General features: G+C 47.2%; 1 protein-coding gene across 1 annotated transcript; it reads right to left on the bottom strand.

Moving 5' to 3' along the window:
- Positions 1 to 410: 410 nt before the first annotated feature.
- PAX1 (paired box 1) lies at positions 411 to 17871 on the bottom strand. Its single transcript, XM_081872807.1, has 5 exons — positions 17489 to 17871; positions 16141 to 16783; positions 13158 to 13303; positions 12031 to 12253; positions 411 to 1578 (listed from the first exon to the last, which is right to left on the bottom strand). The coding sequence occupies exons 1-5, from the start codon at positions 17669 to 17671 to the stop codon at positions 1478 to 1480; spliced, it is 1296 nt and encodes a 431-aa protein (XP_081728933.1). The 5' UTR covers positions 17672 to 17871; the 3' UTR covers positions 411 to 1477.
- Between the last annotated feature and the right edge of the window lie 645 nt (positions 17872 to 18516).

The raw sequence follows: 18516 nt of genomic DNA, 5'->3' as shown, positions 1-18516 counted from the left end.
TTCAACATTCAGATTTTGAGTTTCACATTTTGATAGATCAAATTTTAACCTCAAGCAACTGTCAAATATTTGAATCCTTTTTTCAGCTGTAAAAGGTCACAGTAGGGCTTTCCCCCACGAGGGGGTTATCTCATAGAATCAGAGTTGGAACAACCCATAGGATCATCTAGTCCAAAGCCCTGCAATGCAGGAATATACAGCTGACACTTACAGGACCGGATCAAACCTGCAACCTTGGCGTTGTCAGCCCCACTTTAACCAACTGAGCTACCCAGTGTGAAATCAACAGGGCTTGCTGCCAAGTAAACATGGTTAGGATTGTGCTGCTAAGAAGGTCTTCATGAGAAGCAGAAGACCAGAGAATGGAATGAAGTCGCAAACAGAAGTTTTTGTCCATCTTTTATTTGTTTGCTATAAAAATATAAAATCAGAGAAGATCAATACAGACTTGTCCTTTTACACTAGGGGTTAGAGGCATGTATACACTGGCAAAAATAGGGCTTTCACAGCGCAGTCAACGGGACGGTGGGGGGTAGAAAGCCTTGGAGAAGAGAGGGGGACCTATGTGCCTGCGTCCGCAAGCCCAGAGCAAGGTTTCTCTTGCCACCTCGTGTTTTGAAAACATGCCTTTTTGCTCACATTGCCAGTACCAAAACGCATCAGAATTAAATTAAAAATGAAGAGGGGATGGAATGCTCCTCCAAAAAGAATATAGATCCACCTTTGTTCATTTTGCCTATCTTTTGATGAGGAAGATTGTAAAACACACAAACTGGGGGATACTATTCTTTTTTGTTTGTGAGAATGCATTTCTCAAATATAGGGAAATATTTTTCAATGATTCATTTTTGTCCAAAAGAAAAAGTGCTACAATGACACTTTGAGGCCAGACCCATCTGAAGGAAAAAGCGATCCCTGCTGTGAGGTGAAGTCAGAGTTTCAGAGCTGGCCAGCCGGACTACGAAGCAGTAAACTTTGGGTATTAAAACCCATAAAACTGTCTTTTATTTTGAAACAGACGTCTTGGGAAAAGATCGGTTGCCCTTTAGAATTCTTTTATTTTTCTCACCTCAGTTGGGCATTTGAATGTCTGCAGCCAGTGACCAATAATGTTTTCTTGGGGATTCCCCCTTGCCCTCAGGGGTATAAATCCAATGGTGTGTGCCTTCATCTGAGACTCACAGAAAAGGTGGCGGTGGCAAAGCATTTGTGGTTGGTTGGTTTTCGCCCATAAACCCCTCTCCTTGGGCTCAATACCCTCACCCCAGCCACCCCACCGCCAAGGGCCCCTGGTCTGCGATCCAGTCAGGTTGGGGTCCCCACCACTGCTGCTGCAGCAGCGGCCTTGTCAATGGCCACAGCTTCTCATCTCCTCAAACCTTGCTTTGCAGGGAGGTGGGGAAGAGTTGCTCAGGCTCTTCTTCGCCCCCTCCAAGCTGCCTTCGCCTCAGACGCCATTTCCCGCCTCTTTCTCCTTCTAGGATGAGGAGGCTGGGGCAGAAAGTCCGTGGATGGTGGCTGCCAGGGAGTCTGCTGGGGTTTTGCCCCCAGGGCTGGAGGCTTGTTTTCTGTCCACAGCTGCAAGACAAGGGGGACGGGTTCTTGTTATTAATATCATTACCACCACCCCTGCCTTTCTCCCTGACAGGGACTCACGGTGACTTACAGATAAAAAATAAGAGCAGTTGGAAACATAGGGGGAAAGCAATCATTAAAAACAATTTGACCTTGATAGAATTAGAACACACACACTTATATATATTCTAGTAAAACCATACAAATAATTACAGTACAGTAAAAATAGTATGGCACCATAGTATACTATAGTATGGCAGCCCTTCCATTAAAGAAGATAAAGAAGCGTGTGAAGCAAGTTGTGTCAGCAGCAGAGAGACAGCGGTCCAGCAGAGGCACAAAGGTGTGCTCAAAGATCACACCCATGTTTCCTATAAAATTAATTAATTAATTAAGGCCCCAAATCCAGCTGTAGTTAATTAAAACCCAACATCTGTACCTCGGGGAGGTGGTAAACTCTTCAGGTAGCAAAAGGCCCTTCACCTCATGGAAGGCTCTGCCATACAAATCAATTCCAAGCACATGGAAAACTAGATATTACAACGAAAGGCTCCAGCCTTTCCCCTGCTTTCCTATTTGTGGGAAACTTTTATCTTCTCTTTTCTTTTTATTTTCTTGGATGAGGTAACGTTCTTCCCAATAAGCCACATGTAGCGGTACCACCCAGGCACACGTTTGCTGCCTCAGAGAGAATTAGGCCTTTAATCACATTAAAAGCCAGGACTAAAGGGCACCATCCATTATCTTCCATGGAATTTAGTTACAACTTCTTTTTTTTAGCTGGGTGGGACTATAAGGACTGAACAGAGTAGCATAGGTATATCTTGGGTTGCTTCACACTTTGTGGTTTTAAGGGATATTTGAGAAAATGTTTCCATTTACCCAATAAAGCTAACCTTTGAATGTGACAGAGGGTTTGCATATGTATTGCGGAAAGATGTTTGGCTAGGATGGCTAAGGCTTCTCTAGGGTATGTAAGTACACATTTCCTGCTGCATAATGTGTGAAACTATTATATGCACACTGTCTGCATTTACAGTGCACACACATACATGGGAAAGCGTGTCCCAGTCAGAGTTGCCAGGCAGGCATACATAGGTGTTGAGTTATGTTATGACTGTTAAGTTATGTACACTTGGTACTTACAGAAGCTGCTGTGTGAAGTGGGAACAGACAGTGGCAGGGAAATTTCTGCCATGGAGACAGTGGACAGTTTTTCTCTTCTTTCTAGAACAACCATCAGTCCACAACCTAGCAAGCTTCATAACACTGGTTACTCAGAATCCCTGTAAAATTATTTTCTTTTCACTGTGGGGAATCAGAGCAAATGCTCTCCTTTGGCAAAGGAGCCAATGAATTAAAATAATTGGGTCTTCTTCAAATAACAGTAGAGCGGACTATATATATTTACAAAAGAAGTCCTTTCACACGTGTCACTTGATCTCCCGTCACCTCATTGCACAGGGCTTGCTATCTAGAACTGTCAGCTGGCTGTGTGATCTGCCTCCACTGAAAAGTTATGTGAGCTGATATGAAACCTCTTTTGCTTCTATGATCTGTGGCAAATCATTCACACACGGAAGTCACCACTTGACTGCAGCTAATGAACATGCATGTGTGAACATGATCAAAGAGTATTCTGCTACACCTGACAATCCCAAAACACCAAGGCATGTCTTAAACATGGAAATATCAGGGACTTGTGGTTTGGAAGACACTATCATACAAGCACACTGCTCCCGTTCATTAGAAAAGAATGTGCACAGAAAAACTTATCCCTGTAGCAACACCCACAACGTCACTTTGAAAATTGTACAATCTCTCATATTGCACCCATTAACTGTCTCCTTCTCATACCTACCCAAAAGAAAGCGTTAAATGGATGTAACTAAATTTGTGTTTTGTGTTTTTTTAAAAATAATGTTTATTACTTTTAAACACTACCAAAAAAAAAAAAGAAAAAAGAAAAAAGACCAAAAAAAACCCCCAATACAATACAATATAAAAACATTACACAGCACTAACACCATAAACTAAACAAAACAAAAACACTTTAACACACATCATACAATTTCAATGTCATATCTTTCATTTACTTGTTTCAACGACCTCCTCACACCTCCCTTTTTGTATTCCACTTCTGTTGATTGTTTCAGCAATTCCTTTCCATCTTCCTCTGTTTTCTATCCTATAATTATCTTAACATATTCTAACCTTATTTTTCCCTAATACTCTAATAATCTATTTATACTTAATTCCTTATAACATTTCTACTAAAGCCGTATAACTTCATTCCAACATTTTTCTAACATTCATTAATTTTACAATATTTCTATAAATAGTCTTTAAACTTTTTCCAGTCTTCTTCCACCGTCTCTTCTCCCTGGTCTCAGATTCTGGCAGTCATTTCCGCCAGTTTCATAAAGTCCATCAACCTGGTGATCTTCTGTCCGATGCTCTTAGCTCTTTTCCAAGACCCTTCTGCAGATCTTCTTCATATTTATACAAAAACTTTACTTTGTCTTCTACTGATCTTATTTTTATTTTCCTTCCTTTGAAACTGAAGAGTAGACCTTGGGGAAACTCCCACCTGAAGATGATTTTATTCCTTCTCAGCAAGGCAGCCAAATCTCCGTAGTTAGACCTAAGATCCAAAAGGTATTTCGGGGCGTCTTAAAAAAATTCCACTCTTGGCTGTTGTACCTCCAGGCTTCTCCGGTAGTGCCAACAGTCTCCCACTCTGTTCCTCTCCCTTTTCCCTCCTCTTCCAAGTCTGAAGGCCCTCACAGTTTTAATCTCTTCTTGACCCAAGTCCAAGTCCCAAAAATCAGCAAATTCCTGTGTGAGGAAATCTATCAGACTTTCCTTCTCCAACTCAGGTAGGGCTCTGATCCTCAAATTCGTTTGTTTTTCTTTAAGCTCAATCATAGCAAGCGTCGACCTATGGTCATCCAGTTGCCTCTGCAAGGCTGGGACTCTCTCTCTCTCCAATTGTGTTACATTACATTCAGCAGCAATGGCTTTCTCCCTAGCTTCCTCCGCAGTCTGCCATGTCAAAGTAGATTCCTGTATCAATTTCTGGATGGTTTCTGTATTGATATTCACCTTTTGTCCCAAATTATTTATACTTTCTGTATTTAAATCTATTTTAGTAGTTGCAGCTTCCACTTTCGCATTTGTCACGTTTACTTTCTTGCTAAGCTGTTCCAGTGAATCACTTATCTTAGCAACCGCTAAGACCTCTTCTATCGACATTCCTCTTGATTTTGAATATGCTGGTACAAAAGCAGTAGTAGAAGAAGCAGGGGGGCCTGATGTTGAGACTCTCCTAGATTGCTGCCAAGTCCTCCCAAACCTTAATGTTTTTTCAAGAATTGACTGGTCAGTTTTTTCCTTTCCATTAACCATAACACTTAACCGATTCATGGTCAGTCCCAAAGTCTCACAGTTTTTTATCTTGCAGCTGGAAATTCCCCCAGCCCAGCTCTTGCAACAGTTTCAATGGCTTCCTCTAGAGGGAAACAGTTTCTATTTAAATTAGTCAGTAATGTCCTTTTTTTTAAACACAGCTCAAGCAATGAAGTTAGTTTCAATTTTCAGTTACTTTTACTCCTTTTTAAAAGCAGACGAAGACAGTAGAAACAATGTATTTCTCTTATTAGCTAGCTGTCAACGAACGATCGCTGTCAGTGAACGTTCCAAAAAACATCAGTCCTGCTAGCAGCCTGTTTCCAGGGTCTGAGCGGTGGTATTTTAACTCACTTTGCTCTCTCCCGCAGGCTTATTCAGTTCACAACTTCCCCCCTTCTTCTCCTGCCTCCAAGGGGGGGTTTAATATTCTTTACCGATGGAAATTTAGTCCTTTACAATAGGCTTTCCAAGACTTCAGCTTGCAGCCTCATTGCTTCAGTCTATTTACAAAAGCGGAAGGCGGACTTCCTGTATTGAACCTCCCCGTTACGATACCAAATTAAACGTTTAGAAATCCAATTCTCCCGCTTCAGCTCTACTCACGGGTAGTTACTTTAGATTCAAATTGTCCACAGGAAAAAGTCAGCGCTCTCCGGCAACAGCTATGCGGCTTTGCTCCGTGGAAGAAGCAGACGATTTGAAGCACCGCGCCGCTCACCCCACGTTGCTCCGGACCCCCAAAACCGGGTTTCCCTGCAAGTAGGGGAGGCGCAAAAGGTGCCCGCCGAATCCCACGTTCACAGGCTTCTCCCGCCTGTGATTTTTTTGTGGGTCTCCGCCTTCGCCGTGGCGGCCAGACCCAGATTCCCAAGGGGCAAATTCCTCCTGATCAGAGGAATTGCGCCATTACCGGAGGCGCCAACCCGGAAGTCTCCGTAACTAAATTTGTTCACATTCGTACTACTGTCTGATTCCTCTTCCCTTTCTTGTCTCTCCCCACTCCCATGTGTGTCTTTCATTGGCATTTGCTTGCTAAATGGGTAGGAACCAGTCTTTGACTCTGTAAAATGCTTATTTATAAGTATTTAATATATGATTTTTAAAAAACAACCACCACCAAAGGTAGATTGGAAGGAGGAAGAGGCAAGGTGCAATATGAGCAACAACAACAAACCCTTTGACATGCAATCTAATTCTATGTTCCTAAACTGAGTCCATTACTCTGCATTCTGCAGAATGATCCCTTCACTCAGTAACACAATAAAAAGAGAAGCAGATGCTTTCAGGGGAGCTGCAATAAATCCAGCACTTGAAACCTGGCCTACTTTTGGCAGAGGATAAGAAGTACCCAGGATACCCTACACACCTGTGCTTAATACCTTCTGTACCTTTGCATAGCCATTTTCTAAATGCATTTACTTGAAATTAAGGTATGCTCACTTTATGGGAGCCAGATTGCTTCCAAGTAATTTTGTTTAAGACTGCAGCTGCCCACTGCTTGCACTCCCCTTCCCAAATTAGAAGTAAATATTTAATTAGTATTAGAAGTGCTATTGATCTCAGTGCTTAAATGTGCTAGAAACATAAACCACAATGAAAACTTACAAACAAATAGTTTAAGGTGGTGATATGCCTTAACACAATGATAAACTGAACTGAAATAAGATAATGTGAACATATTCTTGTGCCTGTTGTTTTAAATGTGTGCGTTTTAAAAAATCAAGTTTTGTGCAACAACCCTACCCCCAAATATGAAGCACTTTTTGTTTCAACAAAAATCCCCAGAACTAAAACTCACATGTGGAAACAATTTAGTGGTTCTCAAACTTTTATCTCTGGGCCACACTTTCAGAATAAAAATTTGCTTTTGCCACACCAAATTTTTTTATTGATAAGAAATACAGATGAAAATCAAAAGAAACAACTCCTAGCAGCACTTGATTTATAACCTAGAACACAACTAGTTTATAATATGATCATGGGACATCCATAAAGTATAAAACACAAATCCTTCCCAAATATAATGATAAACCAGCCTCTTACAGATGTACCTTAAGTATTACATGCCAACTCAATATGAGGAATGAGCTTGCTTTTGCCAGGTCATCTCATTTATCTAGGTAAAGTTTGAGACAAACTCTCATCTTTTCATCAACACAAAGAAACCTTTCTCTTTTCTGATCTTTCATATTTGTCGGAGTTGAAATCCCTGTTCACAACAATATGCCATGGAGAACTGTAGAAGAATAGCCAGTGTTCTTGCTCTCATGTTGAAAATGTATATTCATATCATGCAAATTAAAAATAAAAATGATACTCTAGTATACTGCACTGAAAAGTTCAACTGTTTCTTTGATTGTCTCTGAATCTTCTTGCCACACTTGCTATCCTCTCCTGCCACACCCCTGGAGAACCACCGCAGAAGCCAGTGGAACAGCCCTGATAAGACAGCTCTTCCGCAGCGGCGCTAGAAGCCTTTGCACAAGGCATCCTTCTCTTGCGCTGTACTCATCTTACGCAGGAGAGGTTCCCTGCGGGTCTAGACGGGGTTCTGCCTCAGGCACCTATCAAGCTGGGCTGGGTCGCGGGTTTTAGCCCAAGGAGGTCACGGGCTGAGAAGCTGAACTCCACTCAGAGCCGCTTTGGTCCCCGCAGCCTCTTCTTTTCCCAAGCGCGTTTCTTATTTCCGGTTTGGTAAATGAGGGAGGGGGCAAGGCAGGTGGGGAGTCAAGTAAGAGCGGAGGATACACGACCCCCTCCCACGGCGCAACCCACTCCTTATACGTGATTGGGACGGAGCAGGGTTTGAACAAGAGTTTGCTGCTGACACGTGTACCGTGGGCGATTAGAGTCCAAGTGCCCCCAAAGATAGTTAGGACTGGGGCACTCTGGCTTAAATGATTTGTGGATGTCAGGCTGGCAAGGACAGAGGCAGCCTGACTCCAGCTTCGAAACTAATCAGAAAGTGACTTGATTTCTGTAATTAAAAGCAAAACAAAAGACCGGAGAGCCAAGAGGCTGCATAGGTTTTAGAACCTGCTGCTACAGATTTCCCTCATGCATTTCATACCGAAGTGCACCAGTTCCTCCTTGCATGTTCCCAGTTGGAAGGAATTCTCAGACTTTGGCCGCAGCAACTTTGAAAATAAATAGTAAGAGCGACAACAGCTCATGCTGTGCTTAGAGCGTCTAGAGCCGCTTCACGTCTCTCATCCTGCCGTCCTTACCTGTAAGGTAAATCACGGTCACCTCCAAATTCCAGAGGGGAGGGGGGGTGAGGCTGGGGCAAATGCAGCTTGCTTTAGGCAACAGAATGAGTTCGTGATATAGGCGAGATTTAAACCAGAAGTGGCGATTCCATTACCAAACTACAGTATAGCAACAGTCGTGCCTTGTAAACGTTGCATCTCAGAGACCCAGATTTGGCTTGACTTACTGGGCTCCTCGCCACCCGCCGCATTTACAAAGAAGAGGGGAGCCGCGTCTATTCCGCAGGCATTGACTCCAACTTTTGCCGAGAGTAAAGAAGTATTAACGGGGCATAGGACAAGAAACTCTGAAAAGAAACCATCTGTCTAGGGGCCACGTAAGAAAACAACCGCCTCAGGTCTAAGACATTAAAAAAGGTAGTCTCGACTCTGTTTAGCAGAAAAGGCCGGTTTTGTTAAAGGACAGTCAAGGCTAAAAGGGCGCGCCTGTTTCTCATTAGGCAGCGTAGAACAGTAACACCATAGGGACGCGGGTGGCGCTGTGGGTAAAAGCCTCGGCGCCGAGGACTTGCCCATCGCATGGTCGGCGGTTCGAATCCCCGCGGCGGGGTGAGCGCCCTTTGCTCAGTCCCTGCTCCTGCCCACCTAGCAGTTCCAAAGCACCTCAAAGTGCAAGTAGATAAATAGGTACCGCTCCGGCGGGAAGGTAAACGGCGTTTCCGTGTGCTGCGCTGGTGCTGGCTCGCCAGAGCAACTTCGTCACACTGGCCACGTGACCCGGAAGTGTCTCCGGACAGCGCTGGCTCCCAGCCTCTTAAGTGAGATGGGCGCACAACCCTAGAGTCGGACACGACTGGCCCCAACGGGCAGGGGTGCCTTTACCTTTACCTAACAGTAACACCACAATCCTAAACCCACGGATTCCAGTGTTTAGGATCGCAGCCTAACACAGCATGTTCAGCAAAAGGAAAGCAGAAACGCCGGTTTCCACTGTAAAATACACTCTTGTGTTTTTCTTTTTTTTAAATTCACGCTTTTATTACAGACAAGAGAGAAAGGACTTGGGGGAGGTGACAGTTCTTCTAAAATACTTGATTCCCGCTAGTTTGTGAAACATGGTGCATTTGGAAAGACCAGACGAATCTGGCCACTATATGGGCCATGAAATATCCCTAAAGGTAAAGGTACCCCTGACCTTAAGGTACAGTCGCGGAGGACTCTGAGGTTGCGGCGCTCCTCTGGCTTTAGTGGCCGAGGGAGCCAGGGTTTGTCGGCAGGCAGTTTTTCAGGGTCATGTGGCCAGCATGACCAAGCTGCTTCTGGTGAACCAGAGCAGCGCACGAAAAAGCCATTTACCTTCCCGCTTGAGCGGTACCTATTTATCTACTTGCACTTTGATGTGCTTTCCAACTGCTAGGTTGGCAGGAGCAGGGACTGAGCAAAGGGCGCTCACCCCATTGTAGGGATTGGAACCGCCGACCTTCGGCAAGCCCTAGGCTCTGTGGTTTAACCCACAGCACCACCCATAAATGGACAACAATTCCCTTGAGTATGGCTCTATTTCCGCCGGATCATTCGGTCATATACCTGTATTTAAACAGGCTGAAACAACTGGTATCTTTTGGATGAGGATTCAACATAGCTCAGTCCAAATCAACAGCAATTTTGTTGTTGGTTTCAGTGCATGTGAACTGGACCAGCTAACTAGAAATTCGCTGGGGGGAAATGGCTCAGTATTATTTACAGTCCAGTCCTAATCACATCTATTTAAAAGTTAATCTCTGAGTAGGATCCAATTCCCAGTAAGCGTTTTATTCTTAAAGTTAGATAGTTGGGGAGTAAGAAAACGAAGCGGTGTCTAAAATATAAGCCATTTTGTTGTATTTGCAGATTTTAAAATCAAATCTTGCAATGAATAGGTTAATTAATTAAAACTTCTTAGTTTATTTAAAAGAGAAAGAGAGAGAGAACAATTAGACTTACTTAAACCTATAACGCCTCGTGTAATGCTTCTCTTTACTGCTTCAGAAAACGGATTTGCTCCCTATCAAGATTTATGGTCAACTGCTTCCATAAAATGATTACCTATGGTACTGAAATTATTATTTCTCTCAAATAAAATTAATCTCTTTCACGTCTCTGCTTGGAAGTGTGCGCTCTGGCTCATAGTATATTCCTGACCCATTTATTTTCTGTTCCATCGCCTGCAAGAAAAATATGCAAATACTACTTTCACTCAAAAGATGATTACTAAAACCCTGGATGGTTTTCCCAGAACTGTTCATTTTATTTTATTTTATGAACTGACACCTAAAGAGAGAGGCGGGGGAAAGGAAGGCATATTTTTCGAGTTAAGAGGTATTTCTTACTTTCTGTTTGACTGGCAGGCTTTGTAAAATATCTGAATTACTATATAAAAGTAAGTTTGGAAACGTCTACGTGGTCTACTGAGGAGGGAGCTGTAGGGTTTTATTTTTAAAAACTTTCATTTTTGGTGGGCTCTTTCCTGACATTTTCATGAAACAAATGTCAGAACACCACAGAACAAAACTGCCTTTTTGTCTACCGTCTTAGGATTCATACCAGGAAGTAAGTCTCCTTGAATTCAGTGGTGCTGAGCTCTGAGTAAACGTGCTTAGGTTCTTACCAGGCAAGCCCCAGTGATTGCAATAGGGGTCTTAACTGAATGAGCATTATTACTAGTGCATACTTTTGACACAGTCATGTTCTAAGTTAGTAAGGATACGCTGTCACAAAAATTTACAAAGGAAAAAGCAGAAAATCCGAACTCTGCCCTCACTCAGAAAATTATCACTACTTTCCTTCTTTATTTTAACTTTTTAAAACATCTAACCCTTCCCGGCCACTTTCACGCACGCATGACGCACCAGTTTAGCGTCGTCAATCATTGTCAATAATTGCGCCAGGCTTAAATGGCGCCCACTTCGAGCTAATGCTGGGAAAAGGGACCACACACAGTTAGTGACTGCGCACAATGGATCATAAGGAAAATAAAAGGTACAGCTATAGGAAAGGCGCTGGAATAGCTTTGTACCGGGGCGAAGGGATGCAAGGGGAAAGAAAATATTTTGGCAGGATGGAGATTCTTTTCCCACCCGGAAAGCACCCCCGCCCGATGATTTAGCTCCTACAGATGCCTGAAGAGACGCGGCAGCCCGAGCGGGTCTCTCTCTAGCGAGGACAGCAGTGACAGGCAGGAAACCCCCGAGGTCTCTTTTTCTCGCTCCTCCACGTGAGCCAGCCTCGAGTCTCTCCCCGTGACATTTCCTACCGATTCGGGGGGGGGGGTGCTTTGGCCTTAACTATCCCCCACCCGCATCCCTTTTGACTGCGCAGGAAATTATTCCTTTCCACGGCACCTACTAATTCTTCACTCTCCGCCTTCGGCAAAATAGGTTCGTGGGCCTGGTCGCCAGCTGGGTGGCTGGAGGGTGGAGACGCTTCCTTAAGGAAACTGGGCCAGCAAAGAATGGAAAGGGAGTAGCCAAGTCAGAGGCCAGGCAAGGAGGCAGCTGCCCTTGAACCAGGCAGCCCTGGGTACACGAACAGATTCCGGTTGGAGACGCGCGCAGCCCCGATCTTCCGTGGAAATAAATCCCACTGTTTTCCATGGGGTTTCCCACCCACCAGCTGAGTGTGTGTTGGGGTTACAATGCGGTGTTTCTCAAATGTGGGTCCCAGCTGTTATTGGACTGCAACTCGCACCACCCCTAGCTAGCAGGACCAGCCAGAGGACAGGTGCCCCTGTGCCCTCAGCTGCCTTTCTCCCACCACCGCGCAGGCAAGCCGTGGGCCGCCCTTCCCCTTTCCCTACCTTCTCGGGTGGGATGCTTGAAGGCCGCTGTGGGAGCCGGGTCTCCCCCGTATATGGCCACGCCGGGCCCGTGGTGATGAGCCAAGGGGTTGCCTGGCGTCTGCCAGTGGTGATGCGCCGGACTTAGGTAGCTTCCTCCCGGCCCGCCGTAGACTGCTTGGTTTGAAGACGGGTAGGCGCAAGGGGACAGGAAGGTACTGACAGCTGAGAGCCCGGGAGGCGGCTGAGAACAATAGAAAGAGAAAATAGTAGATGGCGGCGCCTACGAAAAGACAGGATTCTAAACATTGTCTTGGAAGTAAGTTAAAATGGATTAGCAATGCCGTTCACTTCCAAGTAAGCGACAGGAAACTGCAACGAGTCTAAAGGGTGCAAAAACACCTGCACAAAAAGAGAGATAAGCTCTATTCTCCCTATTTAATGAGGACGGGCATCTCGTTCTGGAATCCTCCCTTCCTTAAGCGCAGAAAGTAGGACAAGCGCGCAGATAGTTAGCTTTTCAAAGAAGTGTTGGCTCCCGCGAAATTTACATAACTAAACGCAGGTAACTTCACCTATGTGCAAAATGTGTGTTGCTGTAGGGGTTTTTCTAAACGAATAGTAAGATTTTTAAAAGAAAATAAATACTGTGGTGACCAGAACTGAGTAGAAAGTGTCAAAAGCTTTCTGTGCCTAAAGCAAGGAAATAAAGTAAAATAGAAATGCAAATTTACCATGTGAGGCAAAGAAAGGGTTTGTGACAAAAATACATTTGGAAGAGCGGTTTGCTGTTCTACACACACACAGACACGGAGAGAGAGAGAGAGAATGTTTCTGTTCCCCTTCTCTGGATTCTCCATCGGTGTGTTCTTTAGATATAAAGTCAGATGGTTTTTAAACCGGGGTGGGGGTGGGGGGGTTGTCAGACTCTCTTTCTAATTCCTGCTTACAGCATTTCCGGTCATAGATATCGTATAATTTCCAGAGATCCACTGTTCTTACATGAGCAAATGCGCAACTGAACATTGTCATTCTGCCCATCGCGCAGGAAGGGATGATCCTCTTCGTCCTTATTTTTTAGCTTCTTCCCCCCCCCCCCCCCAGCCCGTCCCTGCCATTGAATTCCCGGCTGGCCGGGCTGCTCTTACCTGGGGGTATTTAATGTCTGCTTCCGCCGCTGATTTGTCAAGCGCGCTGACACCTTGCCCGGCAGCAGGGAAGGTGGTCCTGTTCACACTGGGCCAGTCTTCTAGTTTGGGAGGGTAGACAGAGCCATCTGTCCCAGCCAGAGCGCCTGGGATGGGAAAGAAACAGATTGGGGAAAATATTAACTCTCAGGACAGATGAGCTGGACCCTCCGAGCAGGCTGGCTCGGTGAAGTGTCCCCGGGGGAAAGGACGACCTCCGAGGAAGATCCCAAACGTCGTTTGATTCAGTTCTCAGTCTTTCCTGTGCCAGTAAAGGATTATTCCAGACTTCTTTTTATTTCGCCCCTAACTGTAGTGCAACAGCCTCGTAAAAGAAGCTAACAACAAACGCAATCCAGATTTATTTATGAAGCGCTCGTTCCCAGCATCGCCGCTGCAGCCTCCGTTTGGGTGGGAAGTGCTTCGAGAATAAATTCTGGCGGACTGGGGAGGCCAGGGGAGCTGAGCTTTCGGAAGACACGGGGGCTCTCGGTGTTTTACAAGCAAGCTGCTCAACCGATCGGCTCTGAACGTCGCGTAAAACGCAAGGTTACAAACGAGGGTGATCCGAAGGGGAAACATATAGAAGAAATTGCGAGCCTGAAATTGCAAACAGCTTTTGCCAACATTTCATTTGAAACATATCTTCCACCTCCATGCCTATTCCATTTACACGGACCGGTTTTTGGCTCCCTTGTCCTTCAGGAGGCCCATTTCAGATTGGGGGATGGGGCGGGGGGAGTTGTTCAGTGTTCAGCAGGAACAAGGTTCAGCCATTTCCTACTGCCTGCTCTTCGGTACATTCAGTGTTAAACTGGGGAAACATATATTTTTAAAGCATTTGGGACTCCTTGTTTTATAGTTCAGTTCAGTAGAACTGTTACCGACTCAGGAGAAGCGGGCACCTCCTTTAGAGTAAAAGGATTTGTGTCTTTGGAATGCGTTACCTGGCGCATAGAGACCCATTAATTATATGGGGCTGAAACCAGATAGAGGTGCTCCTGAATACCTATAGTTTGAAACAGGGAGTGGGTGGGATGCCTCTTTCCTCCCCCCCTTTTTTGAAAAAAACAACAACCTGTAAATGCACTTGAAAGATGAATTATTCCATTAAGAACGAATAACTTCTATACGTCTGTGACTGGCTGAATTTTATATCCACAAAGTGGAACATTCTCTCCCACATAAAGTCTTATTTTTAAAAAAGAGAGAGAGAGAGAACACGGTTTCCTCGTAATGAAACGTAGTAACAAATCGTAGAAGAGAACCAGAGCCTAAAAATACAATATTCCAAATAATTTGCTGCCTCTTCCTTCTAACAATGAGTCTGTGGGTCGTTTGGATCTCCTGAAGTTCTAGAAAATAAGTAAACTCTCAGCGAGAAGCGCTGGAATAAATCAACGAGGCTTTCTCAACCGGAAGGCGAGTGAACATTTTAGGAGGAAGGGGGAGAAAACCCCTATCCCACATTTGATATTTGAAAAAAAAAGGTAATCACGAAACGAACTTGCTGGGTCCATTTTTTCTTTTCTTTCCTCCTAAATAAAAAAGGAAGGGGAACAGTATAAGGGCTCCGAGCTTGCGGTTGGCAATCTATCATCGCTACGAAAATATTTTCCACATTTTTTCATAAGAAGTTCAAGATGTCCGGGCCCTCTTTGCAACAACAGCCGGAGTTCTGTCTGCTGAATTCTGGCCCTCTGGGTTCTTGCAGCAGCAGCTTCCAGGGCGCCTCTGGGCTTCCAGTAACGAGGTGCAGGAGATATTACCATGTGGCGCGTTGAGACGTGGGAGCATCTCATTCAAATCCCGGCTCAGCTATGAAAAAGACCCTCGAGCAAATCGCTAGCAGCTCTCAGCACAAAGCAAGGATGGGCGACTTCTGTACTGGAGAGAGCTGGGTGGAGGGGTGGGGGGAGTATATTTTGCCAAATCCAGGGGTGTCATTTAGATTAGAAAGGTCAGAGGAGAACCCAGGAGTTCTATACATGGCTTTTGACAGAGTGACAGAAGGGAGTCATGCCAAAGGCACAAAACCTTTTGCTTATCACAGGACAAACAAAAACAAAACCTGTCTGACCCGTGTTGAGAAACCTGCTATAATTCTTGGTAAGTAATAAACATGAAACCGTGGGCAAGGCTTGTAAATACGCTGCCTTCTTTTGTCACGAAGGTCTTGAATATATTCAAACCGGGATCTTTAAGGGTTGCTGAGACACTGTCTCCCTCACCAGCTTCATACACTTCACAGCGAAATGGCGCCACAACTACTCTGCCAGAGGTGGCGGGCCGTGCAAGCTGCTACCCTAAGGGCCTCGCAGGGCACCTGCTCCCTAACTGCGAAGAAGAACTAACATTGACTGCTGCACAGTTCTCTCTCCTTTCTTCGGGAAACAAGCTTGTTTCCAGCACGCCCTCACTCTGGTCCAAGTTTGGAGAAGCTGCGCGGGGACCCGATCAAATTGCTGCATATAGACCCCTCTGGCTTCCACGACCTTCAGCTGCCCATCACAGATCTAAACTGCCTCAGGAGATTGTGATGAAGAGCCATAAGATCAGAATGGGCATCCATTGTTGTATACTAAATCTGCAATCCTATGTACACCTTATTTTTGGAAAAAACGTGTAAAAACCCCATTGAACTCACTGGGACTTTTGTTTGTTTGTTTGTTTGTTTGTTTGTTTGTTTGTTTGTTTGTTTGTTTTTAAGTCCAGACTCAAAACGATGAAATTAAATAAAATAATAGTTGAAAAGCATGACTGGAGAAACTTTTTCTTTGGTTGGAGGCTTCTCTCTCCCTCCCCCCTTCACTTTTTTCACTCACACACCCTCAACAGTTTTTGCATTTACAAAAACCAACAACCCCTTAAGCCCCGTAAGAACAGCTCTGCCGCGCCGGGTGCAATAATGCATCCCCTCCCCTCCCCACCCTGACCCACTCACCGCTCTGCTCCATGAAGGTGCGGATGCCCAGGATGTTGCTGACGGAGTGAGCCGACGGCCAGGAGCGCGGGAGGCTGACGTGGGCGGCGGAGACGGGCGCTCCGGGGTGGCTGCCCATCTTGGTGCCGGCGGATGGCGCAGCGCCGGGGTAAGGATACTGATAGATGTGGTTGTAGGGCAGGGTGGGCTGCGGGGCAGGTTGCTTGCAGCCGCCACTGCCGGCGTCGTAGGCTCCTCCGGGCTGCGAAAGGTTGCCGATCTTGTTTCTCAGGATCCTGCTGATGGAGCTCACCGAAGGCACGTTGTACTTGTCGCAGACGCCGTCCGCCAGCAGCCGGTCGCGGATCTCCCACGCGAAGATGCCCGGGTCGCCCTGCTTGTAGTCTCGGATGTGCTTCACGACGTTGGGCGTGGTGACCCTGGGCTTGCTCCCGCCGATGGCGCCGGGGAGGATGGAGCCGGTCTCGTTGTAGCGCGCCAGGATCTTGCTCACGCAGCCGTGCGAGACGCGCAGCTGCCGGCTGATGTCGCACGGCCGGATGCCCAGCTGCGCCAGCTCCACGATCCGCAAGCGAATGGCGTTGGGCAGCGGCCTCCCGTTGACGAAGACGCCGCCCAGCTGGTTCACTTCGCCGTACGTTTGCTCTAGAGGCAACCGGGGAGGAGGGAGGGGAAGAGAGGAGGGGAGAAAGCGCTAAGCTCTTGCGATTGTGGCCACGGATGGAGGAGAGCTGCCTGTTGGGACTTAGCCGAGGGAGCAGCACCCTCTTCTAAAAGTAAAATGTGGCATTATAATTGTTCCAGGCAAAGTTATCCTGGGCAACGATCACTTACTCCTTCAGCATCAGGAAATGGAATCCCCTCCTCATTCCCCTCCACGCGGAAGGAAAGGCATTTCTTTTATAACGAAACTTCTCTGAACGCGAAAGCTTAAGACCGACCAAAATAAGTACTGGAACTCCCCGCCACCATTTTTTTTTAAAAAAGAGGAATGGAGACAGAGGAGCAGCCGAGGGCTTAATGGAGGGTATTGGCCATTATAGCAAATCAGAACCCCCGAATGCAGGGGCAGTCTACCACGGACCAGCAGACGCGCTCGATGCTGAGGGAGAAGCCGGATTTCCAGAGACGTCTGGCTGAGGCCGGCGGGAAGTAGCCTGCCGGCCAGGATGGAAGGGGGCCGGCCGGGAGCCAGCGGCGCTGCGGCGCGGCCCCTTCCCAAGCCCAAAGCGGCGGCCTGGAGAGAAAGGCGGCTCCTGGCTCTCCAGGCGAAAGCTCTCCTCTCTCGCCCAAACCTCCCCGCAAGCCGCGCGGCAGCCGCTGCCCTCCGTCCCTCCTGCCCGCTTACCCATGGCCCGCTAGGAGAGGCGCCCGTCGATCCGCGGCCTCTGCCTGTCCGTCCCGGCGCCGGGAAGCGGGCGCATCGAGCCCCAGCCCCGCGGGGCCCCTCTCCGCGCCCGCGCCCCCGGCCAAGCTGGAGCAGAGGCCGGGGCAGCCCACACGCCGCCCTCCCAGCTGCGCTGCTCCGCATCCGACGTCGAGAGGGGGCCACTGAACCCGCAGCTCCGGCCGGCTCAACTTGACGTGTCTCCCACGCCAATCTCCCGGCTGGCGTCGGAGGTGCCGGCGCGGCTTTGGCCGCTCATTGGCTCCCGTCGGGTGTTCTTGGCCCGGTTGGGGAGGCCCGGCGAGGTGCGGCGGGCAGGGCTTGCCTGAGTTCCGCCCCGGCCGGAGCGCCCCCCCCTCCTGCAAGTCGAGCCGGAGCAGACCCAGGCAGGCCGGACTTTAAGCGGCCCAGGCAACGGGGTGGCCTTCAACCCAAGCCGCCCCCCCCGCCCCCTCCATCTCCCGCCGCCAGACGACCCCCCCCAAAAAAAACAGCCCTGGAGGCGGTAGAGAGTGGGTGGCGCCCTCTTTTGAGTCACCATATATATTTTCCCCAATCAGGTGATCACTGTCCTCTGGGTTCCTGTTTGGACAAGAGGGTCCGATCTTTTTGGAGGACAAAAAATAATTTCACCTCGGTTGGGCTAGAATGACCTCCGCCAAGGCAGCGAGGTGGGTGAGGTCAGGTGGATCGCCTGCCACTTGCAGATGTGCCCAGGTGGGCAGGGCTGGTCTCAGCGACCCGGTGCTAAGCAGAGATGCGGCGCGATCCTGCGCAGTTTGCGCGAAAGTCAATCTGCTTATGTTGAGGGCTGGGCGGGGTGCTTGTTACTTTCAGTGACGACACATGAAACTAAGCATATTTATTTCCAAGTAAATATGTATACACTCGAGTTGCACGACCCATTGGATCAGCTTCCTTTCGAGTAAGGAGGCAAAGGCCGTGTTTCCCTAAGTAATTCACCACTGGTTTCTAGCTAAGCAGCCAGT

This window comes from Podarcis erhardii (assembly GCF_964252035.2).
Source record: "Podarcis erhardii genome assembly, chromosome: 8".
Classification (NCBI taxonomy): Eukaryota; Metazoa; Chordata; class Lepidosauria; order Squamata; family Lacertidae; genus Podarcis; species Podarcis erhardii.
The sequence above is the reverse complement of the archived record's forward strand: the minus strand, read 5'-3'. Positions and strand labels throughout refer to the sequence as shown.